The 23,932-nt window shown below is 40.9% G+C and overlaps 1 protein-coding gene across 1 annotated transcript in view; it reads right to left on the bottom strand.

Moving 5' to 3' along the window:
• The window catches only part of POP1 (POP1 homolog, ribonuclease P/MRP subunit), a 41,471-nt gene that overhangs the window by 12,517 nt on the left and 5,022 nt on the right, over window positions 1–23,932 (bottom strand). The window contains exons 3-11 of the mRNA XM_030553544.1: window positions 23,557–23,730; window positions 21,224–21,399; window positions 19,674–19,922; window positions 18,272–18,359; window positions 17,695–17,882; window positions 15,099–15,349; window positions 14,853–14,946; window positions 13,776–13,887; window positions 13,151–13,270 (exon numbers count right to left, since the gene is read on the bottom strand). Coding sequence (XP_030409404.1) covers window positions 13,151–13,270; window positions 13,776–13,887; window positions 14,853–14,946; window positions 15,099–15,349; window positions 17,695–17,882; window positions 18,272–18,359; window positions 19,674–19,922; window positions 21,224–21,399; window positions 23,557–23,730 — 1,452 coding nt within the window. The remainder of the gene's footprint in view (window positions 1–13,150; window positions 13,271–13,775; window positions 13,888–14,852; window positions 14,947–15,098; window positions 15,350–17,694; window positions 17,883–18,271; window positions 18,360–19,673; window positions 19,923–21,223; window positions 21,400–23,556; window positions 23,731–23,932) is intronic.

The following is a 23,932-nucleotide window of genomic DNA, read 5'->3' as shown; positions in this document are numbered from 1 at the left end:
CATTCCAGTGAAATGGCCCATTTACACCCCCCGTAGTCAGAGGACAAAAAGGGGGGTTAGTGAGTTACACTGTTGTAATAACCCATAAATCTGGTCTCTCTCAACAACAGAAGTTGGTCCAATAAAAGATATTACCTCACCCATCTTGTATCTCCAATATCGGGAACTGACAAGGCTATAACACTGCATACAAGAATAAGCAGACTGTCTCCCTCCATATCCAATCTCTCTATAATCTGCTTCTTTCTATATTATCCAAATGTATCCTAGTTAACCCCTTTGCTCCATTACTGTAACACACTCTTCTTTGGCCTCTCCTCTTTAATTGCTCAGTTAAAGGCATGAGAGCTTAAGCAGTTACATCCATGCTCCATCCTTGAAACTCTTCACAACTTTGTATACTCCAAGAACATAAGAATACAAGAACTAGGGGTCACCAAATGAAATTAATAGGCAGCAGGTTTAAAACAAATAAAAGGAAGTTCTTCACGCAGCGCACAGTTAACTTGTGGAACTCCTTACCTGAGGAGGTTGTGAAGGTTAGGACTATAACAGCGTTTAAAAGAGAACTGGATAAATTCATGGTGGTTAAGTCCATAAATGGCTATTTGCTAGCATGGGTAAAGAATGGTGTCCCTCGCCTCTGTTCGTCAGAGGATGGAGATGGAGATGGATGGCAGGAGAGAGATCACTTGATCATTGCCTGTTAGGTTCACTCACTCTGGGGCACCTGGCATTGGCCACTGTTGGTAGACAGATACTGGGCTAGATAGACCTTTGGTCTGACCTAGTACGGCCGTTCTTATGTTCTTACATTCAATTCAATGGCACCTGGGCCCCTAATTCCCATTTGGCTCTTTAGAAAAATCCCATCTTAAGTCCTCAGCAGTGCGCACAACACTATATAAGAGCAGAAGACATTGTCCCTGTCCCAAGAAAGTCAGTAGACAAACCCTAAATGTACAAGGAGACATAGGAAAAAATGATTTCATTCAATATGAATTAGCATTTTTAAGGTGTGTGACTGTATTCAATTTAGTTTTATAACAAAGTTGTGGCGCTAGCCAAAGTCAGTCAAGCAAAGGAAACAAGTGAAGGGGGAAAAAGATTGGACATTTTACTAGGGGCAACAGTTCAAAAGCTAGGTCCTTTTGATAACATTTATGTGCAGAATACAACACATTTCAGTCAAATCAAAACATTTAGAATGGGTTCAAGTTACTGTACTTCACAGGAAGCGAAGTTTCAAGAACAATCTGGTCAGCAGTTGCGTTTCTTGGGCAAGCACAGATGGTAAGCCAGGAGACTTGGGGTTGGCCAGGGGAAAGGTACTACATTCTGTGTCTCTCTTCAATATCTACTACAGGGCAACAACTGCTTCTGGAAGAAAACAGAATTTTAAAAGGAAGCATGGAATCCATTTAATAAGGTAGAGGATAGCACTCACTCAACAAGCCTAGACTTCCCTGGAGTCCATCCCTTTAGGGATCACCCCTGGGTCCTCTCCTTTTATTGGAATGGTGGCAGAAGTCATGTCTACAGGAAGGAAAGTATCTAAACACAGGTAGTTTTGAAAGGATCAAGTTATTCTCAATGTGTTCACACATGACCTGCAGGGAAGAACTAATCAAGAGCTATTCAAAAAACACACTTTGTTGACAAATAAATGGACAGACATGCACCATACCCACTTCAGAACACAACACAACACATTAATCCACAAAAAGACTAAGACAAGAAACGCTACTTATTTACACTATTTACCTTGGAGAGACTGCAGAGTCTTTATGAATTCAAAAAACTTGCTAAAAATGTGAGTAAGACCTTCATACAAAGTTAGAGGATGAAAGACTAAAACAAACATGACTTCTGTTAGGAGATCATTTCAAACACTTACAAATATTTCCTTCACTGGGGCTGGAGTTTCCAAGAGAAGACAAAAACGCATGTGACAAGTTATGCAAGTGTTTCCTTACTGTTAACGTGACACCAAGCGCCATTAATCAGCACAAATCAATATGACCATAGTAGTCCGTAAAACAAGGAAGGGTTTGTCAAATCCAAAAAGTTAAAATATCTGGCTACTAATATAAAGATCAGGACTTACACACAGATTTGCTCTTATCTATGTGGTTCTAGGACTTGTATTAGACAATTATAGTTTATTTAGGATGCTATCTTATAGAAGGAGAAAATGCATATGATCATGGGGCATTCGTAACATTGACCTAGATTAAAAGATCACAGCTTTATACTCAGCACCGCAAAGTCCTGAAAGGAAAAAAAAGTGTTAAAAAGTACTACATGCTCCAAATTGTGAATGTTGCTTTGGGAACATTCAAAGCACGTTTAGCGCAGGATGTTCCTGAGTGGGGTTGGCTGAAAAGGGCTCTGCTTCACCAGTAATAAAATTATAACAGAATTGGGGCTTATTTCATAGGTTGCTCCTGTTGAGATGGGCAGAAGCACATTTCTGTTCCCCACTGGTGTGAGGTATGTATGGGCATTCAGCACTTTGCTTTTGGAATTTAATGTACTCACCCTGCACCTGCCTACATCATATATCATTTGAAAGCTTATTTTATGTACATTTAGGTGAGTTCTGACATGGTACTGTCCAGTGATGCCGTAAGCCTGTAGGCAAGGTGAAACAATGGTATCCAAAATAAGAAAGTTTCATTTTTTGCAGTTTTAGAAACATTGCAAACATGACTGTACCTACAGTTTTTTTTGTTTAAGTTAATTTCAACACCTTAATGTAGTGTTTATTGGTCAAAGTTATAAAACAACCATATACTAGAAGTTTTGGGTTTTTTTTTTTTAATCTTCCATGGGTTTTTCCCCCCCCGACCAGAAATGAAGCTGTTTAGCATGTGGCAAAAATGGAAATATCAACATTTTTCAGTATACTAACATGAAATGCTTAACAAGTCTGAATATGCAAAGTGAAAAAGTACCTCATAAATTTTAGTTATAATAGTGTTCAACTGAAATTTGCTGACCAGATCAGTCTCTCACTGAAGGTTTGTACCAGTAATAGTAGATTGGATGTGCAGTTTGTACTGTATAGTGATGAGAATGTACATAAATTCCTAAGATAGAGTTTCTCCAGATGTAAGCTTTTGTACATACAATGTAGCATCTAGTCTGCTTAGAAAAAGGGTTTAATTTGTAATTGCCTATAAATGCAGTACGAGTCTTTGAAATATTCTAGAAATTGGCTTTTTAATTCAGTGACACGTATGCAAAGGTCAGTATTGTGTTAGAAATGACAATATACAGCTTCACATTATGAATATGCAAAAGCCATGAGAAGAAAAGTGCCCTAACAAGTAGTAGTGAAGACAAAGTCATCAACAACAGGACAAACACATGACCCTGAATCACAGCCAGAGGTCCTGTAGGTATGGTCCTGCTGAGCACTATGTACAGATGTACAAGAGTCTCTGCTGAAAATAGCAGATGAAGAACAAATGGAGAGATTTGAGAGAGGTGGTCTTGATTCAGACGACACAGTTCTTCATCCCAGTCAAGAAATCTAGCATCAAAACATTTGCTGACATGGCCAAGACCATCAAATTTAAATCTGGCAAGGAAGGGACAATCAGAGCAACTATCAATCCAGAAACTTTTCTGCAGAGCCCTATTCTTCAAGAGAGGCAGAAATTATGTCTCAATGGTAACTATTCTTAGCCACCCAATAGGATCTGTTCCTATGTCCCTTTTCCATGATGATGGAACAATTAGAAGACCAGAGAAAGGTGAATTAAGGTATCAGCTGGAAGCTCAAGCTAAAAGAATTCATGACCTAAGAGCATGCAACAAAGACATGACAGCATACATCTGAAATGCCAGGGCTATCATATAAATGATGGCTGGAGACAAATTCCACACATTTGATGAACTGCCGGCTGAATAGTCGAGACAGGTCCTAAAAAGATCTGACAAAGCTAATTCTGTAATCCAAGTGATTAATAGTAACTCAGTGAAAACCACTAAAGACAGCACTGAACAGGATCGAAAGTTGGACGAAAGAAATACCAGACGATTAGTGCACGCACTGTGCATCCATGGGAAATGTTTCTAAACATGACTGCCTGTTGGATGCCACTTATAAACACGTGGAGCACACCCAGCACAAACATTCCATCTTGCCTGAGATTTTTCCAGTGATGAAGGAACAAAGTCCATCCCCAGCAGTGTTGAAGAAGCCCAAGACTTTGACAGTACTCAAGAGAAGGTGGACACAAGGATGCTTTTACATGCTGTATGTGCCAATATGACTTAGGTAATTTGGGATACATCTACACAACAAAGAAAAACTCCACAGTTGCCAGCTGACTTGGGATCACGGGGCAACAGGGCTGTTTCACTGCTGTATAGACTTCCAGGCTCGGGCTGGAGCCCAACTCTGGGACCCTTCCACCCAGCAGGGTCTCACAGCTCTGAAATCTACACAGCAATGAAACAGACCTGCAGCCCAAGCCTGAGCCAGTTAGCATGGACCAGCAGTAGGTGTCTAGCTGCTGTGTAGACATACCCTAATAATTAGGTCACCTGACAAATGTTTTAGTCCTTGCTGTTCACGACTTTCCAAAAATGGAACACAGAGATAACATGTGGATTGAAACAGGCACCATTATCAACACAACTGACAAGCACTGCTTCAGATCTGTGCATGCAATTTGTGATGCATATGCTCCTGACTTCTGCAATATACTTCCTGCCATAGTCACCTCCTGTTAGTGTGTATCATTGCTATTTGGTATGGAGAGAAAAATGTGTGTGTTAAATGCTGTCAAAACAAGGTGAGTTTAGGGCTTCAGAGATCTTCCCAAACTGGGAGAGCACACCAGAAAAGCTGCTATTTCTGAAGTTGGTACCAATGCTGTATGATCAGAGAATGAAAAAAAGTAGACCCAGAGAGACCTGAATTGCTTGCCCCTTAATTTGGCCATCGGAGGACAAATCACTGGCCAAACTCCCACCAGGTGAGGACAGTTTTGAAGAGCATGTCAAAAAAGCATCTTAGCAGACATTTGGATGTCTTTGCACACAGGTAAACCAGATATTCTATCACCATGGATAGAAAAAAAAAAAGTGGATGCTGAACTACTTTCTCTGTGCAAGAGCTCAGTGAGATGTGAGCTTCTACAAGATCTTATAAGTGCCTGTACTTATATGGGTTGCTGCATAATCAACTGTGTTTGTAGTCAAAACAGTCTTCCCTGTACAGAACTGGGTGCATGGCAAGGCAATGAAGATTGTGGTAGCCCACACACCTGACAGATCATAATGATGAACAAGAGGATAATGATAAGAAATGTTATTTGTGCTACTACATTTCAACAACATGTACAAATGTATTAGATTTTATTTTACCCTTTAGATTGTTTTGAGGGTTTGAAGTCAAAGAAATCCAATTTTTTGTCTTGAAATAGAGTAATTACATTAACAGAACCGACTGCAAATATTTCAAAATGGTCATTTTAACATGGTGTAATTGTTTATCCCCATTTCCGTGGTGATAGCACCTCTTAACAGCTACACATCATACTTCAGCTTAAAGAGGACATAAGTTTTCAAATGATGTATGACATGAATGTGTGGAGAGCGGATACATTAAGTCAACCAGATTGGTGTCTGCTGCTCACCTAATATGCCCACACAATGCTCCACTGATGGGGACTTCAGATGTGGTAGCATTATAGGACCACTGTAGATTGCCATTGCCGTGCCCCTATCTGCAAAGATTCTGTACAATTAATAGGGTGGGGAAGGAAGAGTAATTCTTTTATATTTTTGGCACATGCTTCTGTTTTCAGTGGGCTAAGGGGAATCTAAATGTTTATATAAAAGGTGTTTTGTGAGAAGTGAATTGGAGGTAGTCATGTTTTGCCTCCAATTCAAGTTGGCGGTAGAAAAGAAAGATTCAAAGTTCACACCTGAGGAGCTGGTAGAGAAAAAACCTGCTGCATTACAGATGCTGGCAGTCATCTTCTTTTGCCCTTGCTCCTCAGAAAGGCATTAACAATAGACAGTTAAACTTCAAAGTTGCTAGTTTGTCTCAGAACTATGATTGACATTGTTTCTTTAAGTGGATTTTTTGGAATTACATTTTACCTATACATAATCCTAAATTACTGTGAAAAACGGTGGTAAACCCTTTGTTGGGGAACAAGTGTGAAGCCAGTTATTTAGGGTATTTAAGTTTACAATCAGACAGACCTGTTAGCAAATGCACTTTTTATTGTCTGTATTTATCCACACCAATATACCCTACCAGGTTAAAATATATTAAGGACTTTAAAAGAGATTTTTTTTTGACCTAATGAACTATAAACTGAAATATTTAAAAAAGAAAAAGTGCCATTGAGTTATATTTCTTACATAGATACATTCAGAAGTTATGTTCTTGTGGGGCTTCTATTAAAAATTAAATTGGAGTTACATATGCAGTTGCATTTATACAGCATTAAAGATGTGCATGGAGCTTAGAAGGCAATACAATAACTGGCCATGTGAAACACAGCCTAACAACTTGAAGGCATCTCTCTGCCTGTAGCACAATAACTTTTTCAGAATCCATGCTATCAATTCCAAAGTTTCAGAGAATCCTGTAGGTATCAACAGGACTGATTTTGGTGATAACTGGAAACACTGATTTACACTAAAACCAGGTGAGTAGCCTCCGATATCACAAGCCACAGGGTGCTTCTAGATGCTAGTTCAGACCTGGGCCTGTGTCTGGTTCGAACCAGGCAGGGCACTGAAGTCCCAAGCTGCCAGGGAAAGCAGGCTCAGAGGTAGTCTCAGCACATCAGTTCGCAGTTCCCAAGGGGTTTTCTGTGATCCAGCCCATCACAGGGGGTTCAGAAGGTTAGTTAGTGGGATGGAAGGGTGGGACACAAGATTAGAGGTAGAGCTGGTTGTAAGTTTCTGAGGGAATGTTTTTCTGTTGGAAAATGCTGATTTGTCAATGTGGAGATATTCCAGGGGAAGGTGTCTCTTTTGACAAATTTAGGACACCAAAGGGGCTGGCCTGGCTTCCTGCCTGCCTGCTAGCAAGCCAACCTGGAGCCCCTGGTGTGTTCTGCAATGATCTCAGCCTATAGAAGCAACTAAACATGTTTTTCGTAGTAGTAGTAGTAGTAGTAAATAGAAAGACAAGATAGAAGCCACAAGGAGAGCACAAACTAACTTAAGTAGAACACAATTTGACAACATATGTTGTTTGTGTGCAAACAGAACATACAAGATGCTGTATTTTGATGACTGGATTATGTTCTGTATTCTTTTCCATCAGACACATGTAAAATTCTTATTTTGAAGAATTATCAATTAAAGACTTCCCTGAAAGAGGTGGTGAGTCCAGCAACTATAATCTCAAAGATATATATTTTCTACAAAGGGTGAATGAGTTATTGGGACGATTTGGACTGTCCACAGCAGATACCTCTATTTTAATAAGAGGCCCAGTTCTTGATAAGGGAGGCCCACCGTAGCAGGAAAAAAATAGGTAGCAAGCTCTTCAGCATCTACCAGGTAGAGCTGGGATGGCAGTAATGGCCCCTACAGCTATCTTAGGGGTAAGGATCAACACTCCCTCCCTAACCCAATATGTCTAGCCAACAACTGGTGGAGGGGGCAGGAGGGATACCAGTGACTATTACTCCAGTCTTGAGTAACCCACACAAGGGAGGAACAGAAATCTCTGGGGTTTCCCTTTCACAGACACAGACAAGCCAAGAGAGGTTGCAAACAGCCCCTCAGATCTGCCTGTCTATGGAGTATGCCTGTCCCACTCATTCAGGATGAGGAGCAGGAAAGCAGCCACCATTTTCACTGCCCAGCATGGAATATTCTCCATTCCCTCCTTACTGCTACTGGCAGGATTGCCACTGGCCTCTCTTCCCCTTGCTAGGATGATCTTTTTGTCTTCTCCCAAGAGAAGAGGGCTGTATCTGGCTACCTCCTCTGTTCCCAAGTCTACCCCCCTTTATTGGCATGGAATTGTTTGTGTGACAATAGGGCAGGTAGTGAAATTCTTTGAGCATGGTCTGGGGGGGGTGGGAAATCAAAAGGGCTTACTAGATACAGCCAACCTTCTCCTCAGCAGATAAAGGACAATCTCCAACAGGGGACAGAGAGGCCAACTGCATTAAGAAGTGGGTGGGAAGAATAAAGCTCAGGAGCAAGGAAAACAGCATCTGTTTTCCTGACTTCCTATGTGACAGTGGCTTTTTTGGGGAGAAACTGGCTCACCTACTAGGGAGGTGAAGAGGGCTAGGGACCTTTCTTCTGTCTCCTTGCCAATTTGTGGGGGCAGGTGCTCCTTAACCCTTCACAATACTGCCGGTCCCTGACTCTCCTTCCTGGGCAAGGGAGGGCTCTAGTTCTAGTCTCCCTTACCTTGTAACTGATGAACTTCTCTTCAGCAGTGGGACTGTCCCCCACTGCTCCTGCCATCTGGAGAGCACTCTCTCAGGGCTTGTCTACATCAGAAAGTTGCAGCGCTGGTGAGGGAGTTACAGCGCTGCAACTTTGAAGGTGTACACATCTGCAGGGCATCACCAGTGCTGCAACTCCCTGTTTGCAGCGCTGGCCGTACTCCCGTTTTGTCTCGGGTGTAGAGGATCCAGCGCTGGTGATCCAGCGCTGGTAATCCAATGTAGACACTTACCAGCGCTTTTCTTGACCTCCGTGGAAGGAGGAAGCCTCTGGTAATCAAGCTGGTCTCCTTCCCTGCGGTTTGCTGGGTGGCTCCGGGAACGCGAGAGCAAACCGCGGCGAAGCTGGTCTCCTTCCCCGATTTGCTCTCTCGTTCCCGGAACCCCGAGCAAGCAGGTCTCCTTCCCTGCGGTTTGCTGGGTGGCTCCGGGAACGCGAGAGCAAACCGCGGCGAAGCGGGTCTCCTTTTCCGGTTTTCTCTCTCGTTCGCAGAACCCCGAGCAAGCAGGTCTCCTTCCCTGCGGTTTGCTGGGTGGCTCCGGGAACACGAGAGCAAACCGCGGCGAAGCAGGTCTCCTTTCCCGGTTTGCTCTCTAGTTCCCGGAACCCCGAGCAAGCAGGTCTCCTTCCCTGCGGTTTGCTGGGTGGCTCCGGGAACGCGAGAGCAAACCGCGGCGAAGCGGGTCTCCTTTCCCGGTTTGCTCTCTCGTTCGCGGAGCCCCGAGCAAGCAGGTCTCCTTCCCTGCGGTTTGCTGGGTGGCTTCGGGAACGCGAGAGCAAACCGCGGCGAAGCGGGTCTCCTTTCCCGGTTTGCTCTCTCGTTCCCGGAGCCCCGAGCAAGCAGGTCTCCTTCCCTGCGGTTTGCTGGGTGGGTCCGGGAACACGAGAGCAAACCGCGGCGAAGCTGGTCTCCTTTCCCGATTTGCTCTCTCGTTCCCGGAACCCCGAGCAAGCAGGTCTCCTTCCCTGCGGTTTGCTGGGTGGCTCCGGGAACGCGAGAGCAAACCGCGGCGAAGCGGGTCTCCTTTCCCGGTTTGCTCTCGCGTTCCCGGAACCCCCCTTGAAGCCGCCCAACAGCGCTGCAGTGTGGCCACATCTAACACCACTTGCAGCGCTGGTTGCTGTAAGTGTGGCCACTCTGCAGCGCTGGCCCTATACAGCTGTACTAATACAGCTGTAACAACCAGCGCTGCAAAATTTTAGATGTAGACATGGCCTCAGACATTGTAAGCAAGATGCAAGACTTGGGTGTGGCCACTCAGAACAACTAAATCTCTTGCCCTTCCAAACCAAATGTTTTGTTAATTGATCCATATTGGGTTATAGCTGACTTGGTTTCACTATTTTAGCCTACAAGGAGTGGAAGAAGGGTGGGATTAGCAAGGAAAGCTACCTTAGTGAGGTCAGAACATGTAGGGATAAAGTGAGAAAGGCTAAAAGCCATGTAGAGTTGGACCTTGCAAAGGGAATTGAAACCAATAGTAAAAGGTTCTATAGCCATATAAATAAGAAGAAAACAAAGAAAGAAGAAGTAGGACCGCTAAACACTGAGGATGGAATGGAAGTTAAGGATAACCTCGGCATGGCCCAATATCTAAATAAATACTTTGTCTCAGTCTTTAATAAGGCTATTGAGGAGCTTAGGGATAATGGAAGGATGACAAATGGGAATGAGGATATGGAGGTGGATATTACCATGTCTGAGGTAGAAGCCAAACTTGGACAGCTTAATGGGACAAAATCGGAGGGCCCAGATAATCTTCATCCAAGAATATTAAAGGAACTGGCACATGAAATTGCAAGCCCATTAGCAAGAATTTTTAATGAATCGGTAAACTCAGGGGTTGTACCGTACGACTGGAGAATTGCTAACATAGTTCCTATCTTTAAGGAAGGGAAAAAAAGTGATCCCAGTAACTATAGGCCTGTTAGTTTGACATCTGTAGTATGTAAGGTCTTGGAAAAATTTTTGAAGGAGAAAGTAGTTAAGGACATTGAGGTCAATGGTAATTGGGACAAATTACAACATGGCTTTACTAAAGGTAGATCGTGCCAAACCAACCTAATCTCCTTCTTTGAGAAGATGACAGATTATTTAGACAAGGAAATGCAGTAGATCTAATTTACCTCGATTTCAGTAAGGCATTTGACACAGTTCCACACGGGGAATTATTAGTTAAATTGGAAAAGATGGGGATCAATATGAAAATTGAAAGGTGGATAAGGAACTGGTTAAAGGGGAGACTCCAACGGGTCGTACTGAAGGGTGAACTGTCAGGCTGGAACGAGGTTACTAGTGGAGTTCCTCAAGGATCAGTTTTGGGACCAATCTTATTTAACCTTTTTATTATTGACCTTGGCACAAAAAGCAGGAATGTGCTAATAAAGTTTGCGGATGACACAAAGCTGGGAGATATAGCTAACACAGAGAAGGATTGGGATATCATACAGGAAGATCTGGATGACCTTGTAAACTGGAGTAATAGTAATAGGATGAAATTTAATAGTGAATAGTGCAAGGTCATGCATTTAGGGATTAATAATAAGAATTTTAGTTATAAATTGGGGACACATCAGTTGGAAGCAACAGAGGAGAAGCACCTTGGAGTATTGGTTGATCACAGCATGACTATGAGCCGCCAATGTTATATGGCCGTTAAAAAAAGCTAACGCAGTTTTAGGATGCATCGGCGAGGTATTTCCAACAAAGATAAGGAGGTGTTAGTACCGTTATATAAGGCATTGGTTAGACCTCATCTGAAATACTGTGTGCAGTTCTTCCCATGTTTAAGAAGGATGAATTCAAACTGGAACAGGTTCAGAGACGGGCTACTAGGATGATCCGAGGAATGGAAAACCTGTCTTCTGAAAGGAGATTCAAAGAGCTTGGCTTCTTTAGCCTAACCAGAAGAAGGTTGAGGGGGGATATGCTTGCTCTTTATAAATATATCAGAGGGATTAATATTAGGGAGGGAGAGGAATTATTTAAGCTTAGTACCAATGCAGACACAAGAACAAATGGGTATAAACTGGACACTAGAAAGTTTAGACTTGAAATTAGATGAAGGTTTCTAACCATTAGAGGAGTAAAGTTCTGCAACAGCCTTCCAAGGGGAGTAGCGGGGGCAAAAGACATATCTGGCTTTAAGATTAAGCTTAATAAGTTTATAGAAGGGATGGTTTGATGGGAGAGCCTAATTTTGGCAATTGATCTTTGATTATCAGCAGGTAAGTATGCCCAGTGGTCTGTGATGGGATGTTAGATGGGATGGGATGGGATCTGAGTTACTACAGAGAATTCTTTCTTGAGTGCTGGCTGGTGAGTCTTGCCCACATGCCCAGGGTTTAGCTGATCGCCATATTTGGGGTCGGGAAGGAATTTTCCTCCAGGGCAGACTGGCGGAGGCCCTGGAGGTTTTTCACCTTCCTCTGCAGCGTGGGGCATGGGTCACTTGCTGGTGAATTCTCTGCAGGTTGAGGTCTTCAAACCACAATTTGAAGACTTCAATAACTCAGACATAGGTTAGGGGTTTGTTATAGAAGTGGATGGGTAGGGTTCTGTGGCCTGCTTTGTACAGGAGGTCAGACTAGATGATCATATTGGTTCCTTCTGACCCTAAAGTCTAGGAGTCTATAGTAAGGGTCAGGGATACAGCAACATATTAAAAAAGGATGTGAATGAAAAAAAGGTGGACAAAATGGTAAATGAGGTAGACTGTTCCAGGCACACAAGTTAGAAAGGAAGACAGATACAAAGGGGAGGCTTGTAGAACGAAGACAGCAGATGGAGGTAGGAAGGGAGTTTTGTACAGCCCTGACAGGAACCAGATGAAGATTGAGTTTTCCATGGAAGGTTTGTGGATGGAATAGGTAACAGTCTAAGTGACAGGAAGGAAAGATTGTTTTAGCAATATTCTGTAGGAAGTCCATTAAAAGAAAAGATTTCCAAGTCTCTGGGGCCTTATAGTTCTCCTATTCTCTGCTATTAGCTAGCTTACTGCTATGTTCCCTTAAGTGGACAGAACAACCATGGCAATATTTTATTATTCCTTAACTCAACATGCCTACATATTACTAAACTTATATTGCTCCCATTGTATGTAACTGCTTTCACTTTGAGATACTCAGATTAGCCTATACTAGACTACTGTGACATCATTTTAATAAACTTGTGAAAACAGATACATTAGATTATAAAGTGTGCTTTGTGTTTTTCCTGTCTGGCTTCATTAGTTCCCCTTTCTCAAGTAATAAGCTTTTGCAATTGAGTTTTAACCTCCAGCAGACAGGGAGTTTAAAATGGAAACACTAGATCTTTTCTTGTACAGATACAAGCAGAGCCACTATGATCAAAGCAGAAAAGAAACTGGCAGTGTTACATCTTAACTTTTAGCACCTGGTTGGCCTTGCCAGGATTCGAACCTGGATCATCTGTACGGTTAGACAGAGGCTTCCACTGAGCACAAGACCAGCTTCGGTGCAAATCCCTTCCTTACAACTGCTATTCTTAAAGCTAAATAGTTTTCAAGTAGTTTCTGTTCTCACATGCAGCAAAAAGGGGGTTGGAATCGGAGTGTCATCAGAAAAGAATGACAACATGCAATACACAGAAGCGTAGACTAAATGGAAATAAAGCGCAGGGCATAAATTGTACCCTATCCTGTTTTATTATAGTCACAATATGAATTAAGCACTTTACCTTGATATTTTTCTGGATTTGGCATGGCTTTTGACCTCTTTTTCGGCAAATTCACTCGAGGATCCCCAACAGTCAGGCCCAGTATTGTACCTGCCGCAATTTCTGATGGAGAGCTTATGCCTTTAAAATACACATCACCGTGAAACAGAAATTACCAAACAGGAAAAAAAAACAACAATGAACTGAAACAGTCTTCTCTGTATTCTTTACTTGATATATATTTGCCTTGGGATTGCAAGCCTGAGAGGCAACATACAGTTTAACATGTATTTTTGAAGAATCACTAATAGTTTAATAGACACCCAGTATTGGAGACAACGGTAGTAATGTTAGTTAAGGTTACATCACGATTTGCACTTAACGCAGAAATGAAGTAACTGTTTCACACTTTAATGAAAGGATTTATTCTCCATTTTTAGCACAGTAACTCTAGAGGACAACTGAATTTTCCATGTGCTTTTTTTTAAAACCATACAAAATGTCAATCAACTTTTTCAGAGGAAATAAAAGGCATGAGACTTTTCTACAGCAGTTAGAAGCGCTAGTTGTGTACCATGTCAGTTACTAAACTGTATCATAGTTTGAAGATTTCTATGTTTCCTTCCTCAAATCCCCTACTACATACCTTGCAACAACTCAAAGATGGCTTCTTGACGTTGATGAAGAGACACCCTCTCAGAATTCTTGCAGTTTTCTACCCACCAGTTGTTAAGTTCTGTTTCTGAATCTGCCATCTCCTGGAAAACAATGATTTCCTGTGAGGGAGGCTAAGTGGCCCCTGAAGGGTTTTGCAGATCCAAACGCTGACTTAATTTTCTATAGTATTTGTATGTATATGTACATCAGATAAATTACCACAAAACATGCTTTTCCTCCTCCTCAAATTTTGAACGTAAGCTTCATTTTTACTGACATCTAAACTGGAAACTGGAGTTTAATTCCCATAATACTGCATTTTCCAGTCTTCCTTCAGCAAAAAGAAAAACAGCCAGTTTAATTCTTTGACCCAAAACTGAAGAATCAGTAACAGTCTACAGCATTTCCTCAACCTTTTTTAGGTCGGTGACCCCTTATTCAGGTCAGAGATTTGTGACACCCTCCCACCCACTTGTTTACTATAAAACAAAGTGTTAAAAATAAGAGAAAAACAGTAAGCCTGTTTGTGTGTTTCAAGAAAATACTGGACCTTAAAAGGGTAAAGGTGTGCACGAAAACAGATTTTTTGCTTTAGACTGTAACAAAAATTTTCAATGGTTCGCAACCCCTTTGATTGCCTTTCATGACATTCTCTAGGGGTGATAACCTGCTGGTTGAGAAACACTAATCTACAGTACGATAGAGTGAACCTCGAATCTGCCTGACCATCTTATGAATGTTGTAATTGTCTATTGAGAAAACCTGAGTGCTTGCTCCACAGCAAGGAGGTTTTGTTGGCTTTAATTTTTTACACTTGATTTCTTCAGGAGCCCCCCAAATAAGACACCTGAATGGAAAGTATTCTTTAGTCAAATACAAGTTACTGGGCTCAATACAGGGGTAGTATGGATGAAATGTAATAACCTGTGATAGAAAGGAGTAGGTCAGACCAGATAATCTAATGGTCCCTTCTGATCTTAAAAAGTCTAAGTATGAATTACTGGTATTACTATTCTAGTGACATAGCCTGTGCATCACAAGACGTGTAAATTGCTGATTTCCTTACAGTTTGGATAGAAGCAGTTTTCAGTGCTTCTGTAAGGACACAGTGTGAGAGTGGGCCAATCAACCGATATCGAAGAATCTCCATGGTCAAATCACTGAAAAAGATAAAAATACAAAGTGTGAAACTTTAAGTATTCATTCATGCAGTTTGTATGAATAGCACATCAGTCAACAGGATTTTAAAATCCCAGAGATTCTAGCTAATTTCAAGTTCTAAGGTTAAAAATTTCTGATACTAAAGATGTACCTGATCACAACGCCAGTAGTCTGTGATGTCCAGCAGTATGACTGAAGTGGAACTCTGGTTCCATCACCAATGATTTTTTTCACTGGCACAGCTTTTTCTCCTTCATTGTCTTCCCTCTTCCTTTTCTTGCCGACTATCATAACTACATCTGTTTGTTTTTCTTCTTGAAGCAATGTGACAATTGGTTCAGGGGAACAGGTTTCTACAGGCTCTGAACACTGAAAGACTGTTCTTAGCTCAGTCAGTATGTCCTAAGGGGGAAAAAAATATATTGAGTTTGCATTAGCAAAATTAGCAATTTATTTGTAAGATACAAATCTAAGATACAGTTTCAGAATTATGTTGTGCTGCTTTTCCTTCCTATAAGGGTTATATTCACCTCACTGCCATTTTACATGTCCAAATCCCAGAATCAGGCCCCATGTAATTCATAAAGCCCCTGCTCAGCTGTCCTCAAACCCTGTAGGCACTTAAACTCACTTGGCACTGCCTACATTTTTGCAGTGAAAGTTCCCTGGGTACTTATGTTTCTGCCTCCGAGCACATGCACTGCACAGCCACACCAGGTGTCCAGATACCTAAGCCTCAGAGCAATGCACAAACTGAGAGAAGACTGGTGTTCGTCCACCCAACTTGCCTGCGGGGCCTGATCTGGAAGCATGTTCAGATGTCAGCTACTGGATCAGGCTGATGTAGAGAAGCATATATAAAATGCTGGGTTGGGGCAGGAAAGAAGACAACCTCCATCATGATGTTTAACCCAGTGGTTAGGGTACCGATGTGGGAGACCCCTGGTTCAAGTCCCTTCTCCTCCAGCGAGGGAAAAAGGGACCTGAACTGGGATTGGCCACCATTAAAGTAAGCGCTTTAGCCACTAGGCTGTGTGACAGTCTGAAGTGGGACTTCCTGTCTCTCTTGTTGAAGCTGTTCCAGTCTGGATAAATAAACGAATCAATCACTCTCCCTCCACCCCCTCCAATAAGCACGAGAACAACTCTATAGTCTGGGGGCTAGAACACTCCTTTGAGAGGTGAAAGATCCAGGATCCAGTCCCTTTGCTCCAATGAGTTTTTGGGCAAAGAATGTGTGCTAATTACAGAATTTTAAGTTATGTAGTTAAATGCCAGACCACAAAAAAATAAAGATGTTCCTAGCTCAGCTTGTTATGGGTGGGGTCGGGAAAAACAGTCATCACTACTTCAAGCTTACAATTAACTATTGCATTAGGAGACACTGCAACAAGCCAGAAGGAATAGAGAAAATTCTAGTAAGAACTTATTTCTGTGCAAGATCAGCAACCTTTATAATTTGTAATAGGGTAGTAATATAGGGTTTTCAGGACCCGAGTCAATTGCTTAACTGATATTTAAAGTCAATCTAATTAAGGTTGTTTTTAAGCCTCACTGCCACTTAAACAAAATATACACAACAACAACTGTTTGTTTTATGGCTTTTGTTCAACAGCAAACACATCTACAAGATTAATGTATTGTACTTCCCTAAAGTACTAAACAATATGAAAATTGAGATTACAGTGTAAATTAAGTTATTTTAACTCCTTGGTTTGACTAATACAAATTACAACTGATTAACTAAAAAGAGAACAACTGGTAAAATCATTGCATGAACACAGTCAGCAAATCAAATCACAAGTTAACATAACACCAATGATTAAATAGCTTATTTACAGTCTCTATGTAGTTTACTTAGTTTATATTTTCCTTTATGGAAACAATGGGGTTAAGTTTAGAATATTTTTATGTACCCAAGATTACCACATATCATTAGAGATTAGATTTGCATTTAACCTGTACTAGGGGCTTATGCACACATGCTATTACCATGCCTCATCCACCTTCCACATACACATATACAGGACCTCCCCAGCAATCTTCTGATTTGAATCAGAGACACAAGTTTCACACCACAACCACATTGTCCAATCCTGGTCAAGTGAGGTCAGTCTGACCTTTGGTCCATTCTTGCAGCCCTCCTTCCTTGGGTACTGGTTCTTTGTCACAGCCACAAGTTCAGATGCTTTTCCAGCAGGAAATGACTACACCACCAAAACAATCCTGACTCCCTTTATTTAAGTCAACAGTTAGGGCTCCCAAATGGCTTCTTGGCCATTAGGGCCTGGCATTTTCCTGCACATGACTTATAATCCATTGTTCCCTACCCATACACACCTCTCATGCTTATACTTTCTCAGGGCCTGAGATCTCATGACCACAGTAAGAAATTATAGAACTGTCATCTTGTCTGGGAAACTCTGAAAATTTATTTCACTATCAAAGCTCAAAGTCCAAGCTGCTTCAAAAGCTACTTATTAAATTCCATTAATGTAAACTTACTAAAAACATAGCAAATGAAAATGTATACCTAATGTCTACATTACTAGAGGCCTGCGTGTCTTACAGGACGCAAGAAGAAACTGGAAATTGCTTTATTTTCTTTGTGTGCCCATATACCACACTCAGCTTCCCCAAATGCATCAGAAAGTTACTGCATTTCAGATTTCCCAAAGAGAAGATTTCAAAAAGAGATAAAAAGCCTGAAGTTCAGCTATGAAGAGACAAAAAAATATCAGATATACCTGCTTAAGGGATGGATGTGTCCAGATCCACAGCTGTCTAGTTTCAGAAGTAATACCAGACACATGCTTGGGTTTCCAAATGAAAGTAATAGGACCAAGCAAATCCTCAGGGTAGCGATCTGCACGGTAAAGGACCAGAGAGCCCTGGAGCCTTCCAGACAGACAAGGCACAGCAGCAAAAGTTGGTCCTGGAGAAAAACATATGCACATAAAAAGATACAAAAAATCAATCAATCTATTTCAAAACCTTTCTACAAATGGACCACCAGCAAGAAGCTGCAACCCATGCGGCCTGATCCTGGTGTAAAAAAAAACATTAAAATTCTCTCCCAACTGACAGCTGAGATTCTAACAAGACTCTTATAAGCTATCCCAACTCTAGTACCCACTACTTTCCTCCAATCATCTCCAGAGAATGATTTTTCAACAACTTAATATAACCAGAGCTCTGAGGTGGCATTGTTACAAGAATTCAGTTTATACTGCATTTTTATTGTACTGCATTTTTCTGCACCATGAGTCAGATTTTAGTTTCTATAAGCTTAGTTTCATTTTAAAATATTTATGGAAGTTTTACCTGTATCTATACTACACATCCGAGCAAGCACCTTCAGAAGCTCTTCCTCTTTTCCATTCAGCTCCAGGCAACAGTAATATGATAAATCCTGAAACAAAAGATACTTTGAAGTTAGAACTGGTTTAAAAACAAACTCTCATAAGAGATGCTAAACAGATAACTTTCAAGACTTTGATCAGACACAAGAGCTTAAATAACTTAACATTAAAGTCAGACACATAGTAATTTGAATTTTGCTTACTCTGTATTGTTTATTTAAAAGAAAAAGTTTGACCTCCTTTGCTAATTGCCAGTTTTGATTCCACGAGCATTTCTTATGTAAGGCCCATGTAGTAAGAGGAGGCCCTGACATATAAATTTTGGTATCAGAGGCCTGAGGCCTGAACTAAAGTAATGGTCAAGACTTTGCTAACATAAAGCAAAGTGAAGCTGTGAGCCAGAGGCTGGCCCTGCTCACAGGAGCTGGCAAGGAAAGGGCTGATGCTGCAACAAGATACATACCTAAAAGGTACTGAACACTAGATATCAGAACATTCACATGCTTGCACATTCCACACAGATAACAAGGAACAGGCTGACCCATCCCAATGACAGGGCCAAAAGGGTAATATGATTGATAGAATTGTTGTGTTCGAACCAACATGTACAAGATGAGAGGCGGCACCTTACTATGTAGAGGGGTTGCATCTCAATACATCAGGAGTGATGTGTAACTTGTTTGTACCTGTGTATAAGAATGCATCCCTGGGACGGTGTCTTTGTCCAGCTGAAGGGGCAGTGGAAAGTCCCGCCACTGACTGAGCCGAGTCCATTGACCCTGGGCACATATTTGTTGTATGCCCTGAATTAGATTAAGAAATCTACAGGGAACTACTACTGTGCCCAATACAGCAATAAACCTGGCCGACGTGCCTTCGTACCTTACTAGAGTCTTTGGTCATTGGGGGTTCTCTTTGGGTCTGTGTTAGCTATCTGTGCAGAGCTAGGACAGCACACAGAGGGAACACACACATGCAGGCAAGTGATATCAACATTGAACAGAGCACCACATCGGTAGCATCTGACAACACTCAGGGCCTCCTCTTACTACAGCCCAAATGGTCTGAGGTTAGACCAACAGAGCAAACAAATTCCATGATAACGTTTGCCATAGAGAACACCCTGTTTGAGATGCTGTCCTAGGGATTAGTTTCCTAGCTTTTATGGTGACAAAGTCTGTTTGCTTCATTCTCTTTCCCGCCAATCATTCTCCACCTCATAGACATTTTGTAACATCACATATTAATAGCTAGTAAATACATGCTTCACTACAAGAGTGCTCTAGTGAGACAGCTATTATAATTTAAAGGTAAACTGCTTAGTCATCTTGGCAAGGTAAGCGAAACTGTTGCAATCATGATACCTGAAGAAGGCAGTGTTTTGTCATGGCTCGGTAGCAAGCCCTATAGCTCTTAGTTGTGGGTCTGTCTCCTAAGCAATATCCCCATTTCTTCACCATATGAAATCTCTTTGCATGCCAAATGTGTGTTTCCAACCAAATATTCTTCTTCTGCCTGCGATTAAACTCCACCACCAGGTTTATATGACGCCTTCGAGCTTTTCGGCACTTGTTCTTTGAATGCTCTTTTTTCTGATGCACAGCTTTCTCTGCCTATGTTTTCAGGAGAATGGACGATATTTTCAGTGACAAAATTGAAAGCACAAGTAAGTTTCTATAGAAGAGAATGGCTGTTCTAGATTAGAGGACATTGAACATTGCTAACACATTTATAGCTTAAACATATGGTATAATAATAATTTATTGTTCATCAGTAAGATATTCTTAATTTGGGGGAGAGAAATCTCATTTTACACACTTACAAAAAACCAAAGCCTGCTAGCCTTCACCCAAGAACATTGAGGTTAAAAGTTAATTTTAGAATTTTATCAAGGAAAAAAAAGTTTGATTGCCTATTGTCCAAACTTCTGCACAAAAATTCAAATATACTACACATTGATAACTAATATACAGAAAGACCGAGGGTGTTGAAAATCAGTCTTCAAGTGTACCAGCAGAGTTGAATAGAGAATCCTGCACTATTCATGACTGCTGCCAGGGTTTATTACAGCTCACTCAGGAAATCCTGCAGACAGGTGATTTTTAGCGTTTGCAAATAGATACTGGTCTCTTCAGACAAGTGGCTGACAACTGTTAGCACTTATAATTAATTTTACTGTATATCAGACCATATGGGATGTCAGAGGTAGATTTAAGGATACTGAGTGCCCTTGTCCTTTTCCTAAAGATTTTTGAATAGCAATATACCATTAAATCATTATCTTTAAGGATAAGCTGAAGAGAACCTGAATTGCCAGAGGGGCATCACTGAAGTTTGAGAACCAAGTCACTTCATTTATTTATTTATTTTTTTAAATCAAAAGACATGGAACTGAGTTTTTTGCTTTTTGGCTTTAGGAGTCGTCAGTCTTAAAGTTTAAGTCTCCTAATATACAGGTTAAAGGCATAAGTGACATTAGGACACTGAAGGCCACACCATACAGAATAATACAACATAATATATTAGTATAAACATCTGTATTTTGGAAAAAAATTACTTGAAATTATATTCGGAGTTCAGAATCTTTGCAGTGACAAGATCTTTTGATTTCAGAACCAGTCATTTTACCAAATACAGATTTGTTTAAAGAAAATAATTGATTGCTTTAAAGTGATGGCTGAGGGCTCCTGTGAGTAAGTATTTCACTGCCGTTTAGTCAGTCACCCTTACGTTACTCAGAATACACATTAGGAATGCTAGGGTTCGCAGTGGTAGTAACAAGAAGTTTGAGGAACCATGCACACACTAAGAGCAGGAAGGGAAAAACAGACAAAACATTATTTAAAATTAACCAAATGATGCCGTTTAGAGACTTGTCATATTTAGACACCAAATGCTATAAGTGAACTTGTACCTCTTTTCTGGCAATCTCACGGAGCCGTCTAGGTAGGCGTTTAATATTGTGACTCATGGCCCGTCTTCGCATGTGCCTAGGCAGAGTCTGAAAAACTAATGAATTGGAAGACTTCTGTGTAACTGCCTTCAACATAGCATTGATTTCAGCAGCACGGGCTCGAGCAAAGGTAGATGCTGAAATGAAAAAAAAAAACATGCAGAGGTGCTATAATGGAAAAAGAATTAAATGAGAGGCTTACCTTTTGCTTATTTTGTTTAATAACACAAGCGGATACAAAAGTTTTGCAGCAATAAAGTTTGCACTTTTAAAATTGTGTAACTATGGAATTGTAGTATGTTGTTGCCATAACTCTCTAATGACTTACAACATTAACTTTTGTTTTGTTTAGTAAACTACTCAAATAGTTGTACCCTATTACTGAAATTTCAGTATTTTGATGTTCTCAGCAGAAACCAGTCATGCAGCACATGATTCTAAAAGCCTTGCTGAATATTTTCCTTAGATCACATTTAATTTAATTGAAAATAGAATTTATATAATTTGTTTTGAGCGTTCAGAGCCAAAAAAAAAAAAACAGCTAGCGGTGAGGATAGCCAAAAGGGCAGCAATTACAGTATTGCAGAATGTTTAAAAATTCATTGACAATCATGCTTGCCTAACAGATAACACTGACTTTGCACTCTGATTCAAGTTCACCAATTGATACAGTATTGCCAAATCATGTAAATTAGTGTGTTTTATGTAAGTTAGTGCTTTATTTGCCCCTTTGCTTCCATATTTGAAGGCTTTTCTCAAAGAAAAACAGCATTTAATTTATGTGAACATAAGAATGGCCGTACTGGGTAAGACTAAAGGTCCATCTAGCCCAGTATCCTGTCCTCCGACAGTGGCCAATGCCAGGTGCCCCAGAAGGAATGAACACAGCTGGTAATCATTGAGAGACACTATTTCCCCTTCCTGCCTGCCCAAGTACCCCCATTTCCGCAGAGTGAGGGGAGGGGAGACAGGGCTCAGAACAGAGCAGGAGAGCTTTCAGTGAATGCCTTAAAGAGACAGTGCACAGCCTCTGTCAGAAAATTCCCCAACAGCCAGCACACCCCATCTCTGTGTCATGCCCACAGTTTTTCACTCTCTCCTCCCAACACATACTTCTATTATTGTTGTTGTTACTTCTTGGTACTTTCTGCAATGCACATACATTCTCTGTAATTTTATTCTTTCAAAGTGTGTTATTTTATGTTTTTGACTGATCTATGCATTTCATAGTTTTTATTTCTCTCTTACACTTCAATTTAATTTTTTGAGTAGTGAGTTCTATAATGCTTAAACTGTCCTGGCTGCAGTAATTATCCCTATGGTAACTTTTTAAATACATATATTCTATCTAGGTTTTTTGTTTCTACTAGTGGCGCACATCCGCACATAGCTTGGTGCGCATAAAATTTATTCCACACATGCATGGAAGAAATTAGAGGCAACATTGCATCATCCCTGCCCATCCTGGCTAATAGCCATTGATGGACCTATCTTCCATGAATTTATCTAGTTCTTTTTTTAACCCTGTTATAGTCTTGACCATCACCATCACAACATCTTCTGGCAAAGAGTTCCATAGGTTAACTGTGAACCGCATGAAGACATTTATTTTGTTTTAAACCTGCTGCCTATTAATTTCATTTCGTGACCCTTAGTTCTTGTGTTATAAGGAAGTGTTGTTTACTCCTTCTTATTTACTTTTTCCACAGTAGTCATGATTTTATAGAGCTCTATCATATCCCCCCTTAGTGGGTCTCTTTTCCAAGCTGAGAAGTCCCAATCTTATTAATCTCTCCTTATATGGAAGCCGTTCCATACCCCTAATACAATGGGGAAGGTACTGCTTGGATAAGTAAGGTATGCACCCACAGGGTTCAGGCACGTTCTTACCCTACATGCCTAGGCAGTGCCTCGCAATCTACACTGTTGATTATATCAGCGCTAGAGGATGTGTAGCATATGTCTTCTACATACTGCTGAAAGTGTGCAGTACAGACATATCTTAAAAATGTAGGTCCATTGACAGCATTCGTTTTTCTAACCTACAAAAATCCAAAATGTGTACATCTTTATATCCACAATACTAAAAAAGTGGCTTAAAGATTTAGTGTTAGTTTCAATCCAGAAGAATACTTCTACTGAGGGGAAAAACCCTGATAAAACGGAAGTCCACAAGTGTATATTAAGTATGGTCTCAGTTCTTCCAGATTTTACTATCATTTAAAAACAAAAAGCCATGGACCTGAACCATCAGTCCATGGTAACTTCTAGCAAAAATTTCTCTGGACCCTTACCTGTTACGTATTTAGGCATTTCTTGAGAAACATTCTGGCGTCCTCCTCTACCTCTACCTCTCTCAGCTCTATTTTGCCCCTTAGAAAAATATTGTTCTTTCCTGTATGAAGGTCCAGGAGAATGATGTTGATAGTTCGCAGGAGTTTCAGCAGCAGAGGCATCAGGATGGAGATCTGCTAGCACATTGAAAAAAGAAACAGAGGAAAAGTGAAAATGCTATTAGGCCAGCCTGAATAAATGAGCAAAGAAAGTTTTTCTAGCATGTGAAAATACAAAATCTAGTCACATGCTAGAAAAAAACTTTATACATATTTGAAGACTCTTATGAAAACAATGCACTGAAAGTACAAAGGTAAAGGGCTGCATTATTTATAA

The sequence above is a fragment of the Gopherus evgoodei genome, chromosome 2, assembly GCF_007399415.2.
Source record: "Gopherus evgoodei ecotype Sinaloan lineage chromosome 2, rGopEvg1_v1.p, whole genome shotgun sequence".
Taxonomy (NCBI): domain Eukaryota; kingdom Metazoa; phylum Chordata; order Testudines; family Testudinidae; genus Gopherus; species Gopherus evgoodei.
Note: the sequence above shows the minus strand (reverse complement) of the source record. Positions and strands in the feature narration are given on the sequence as shown.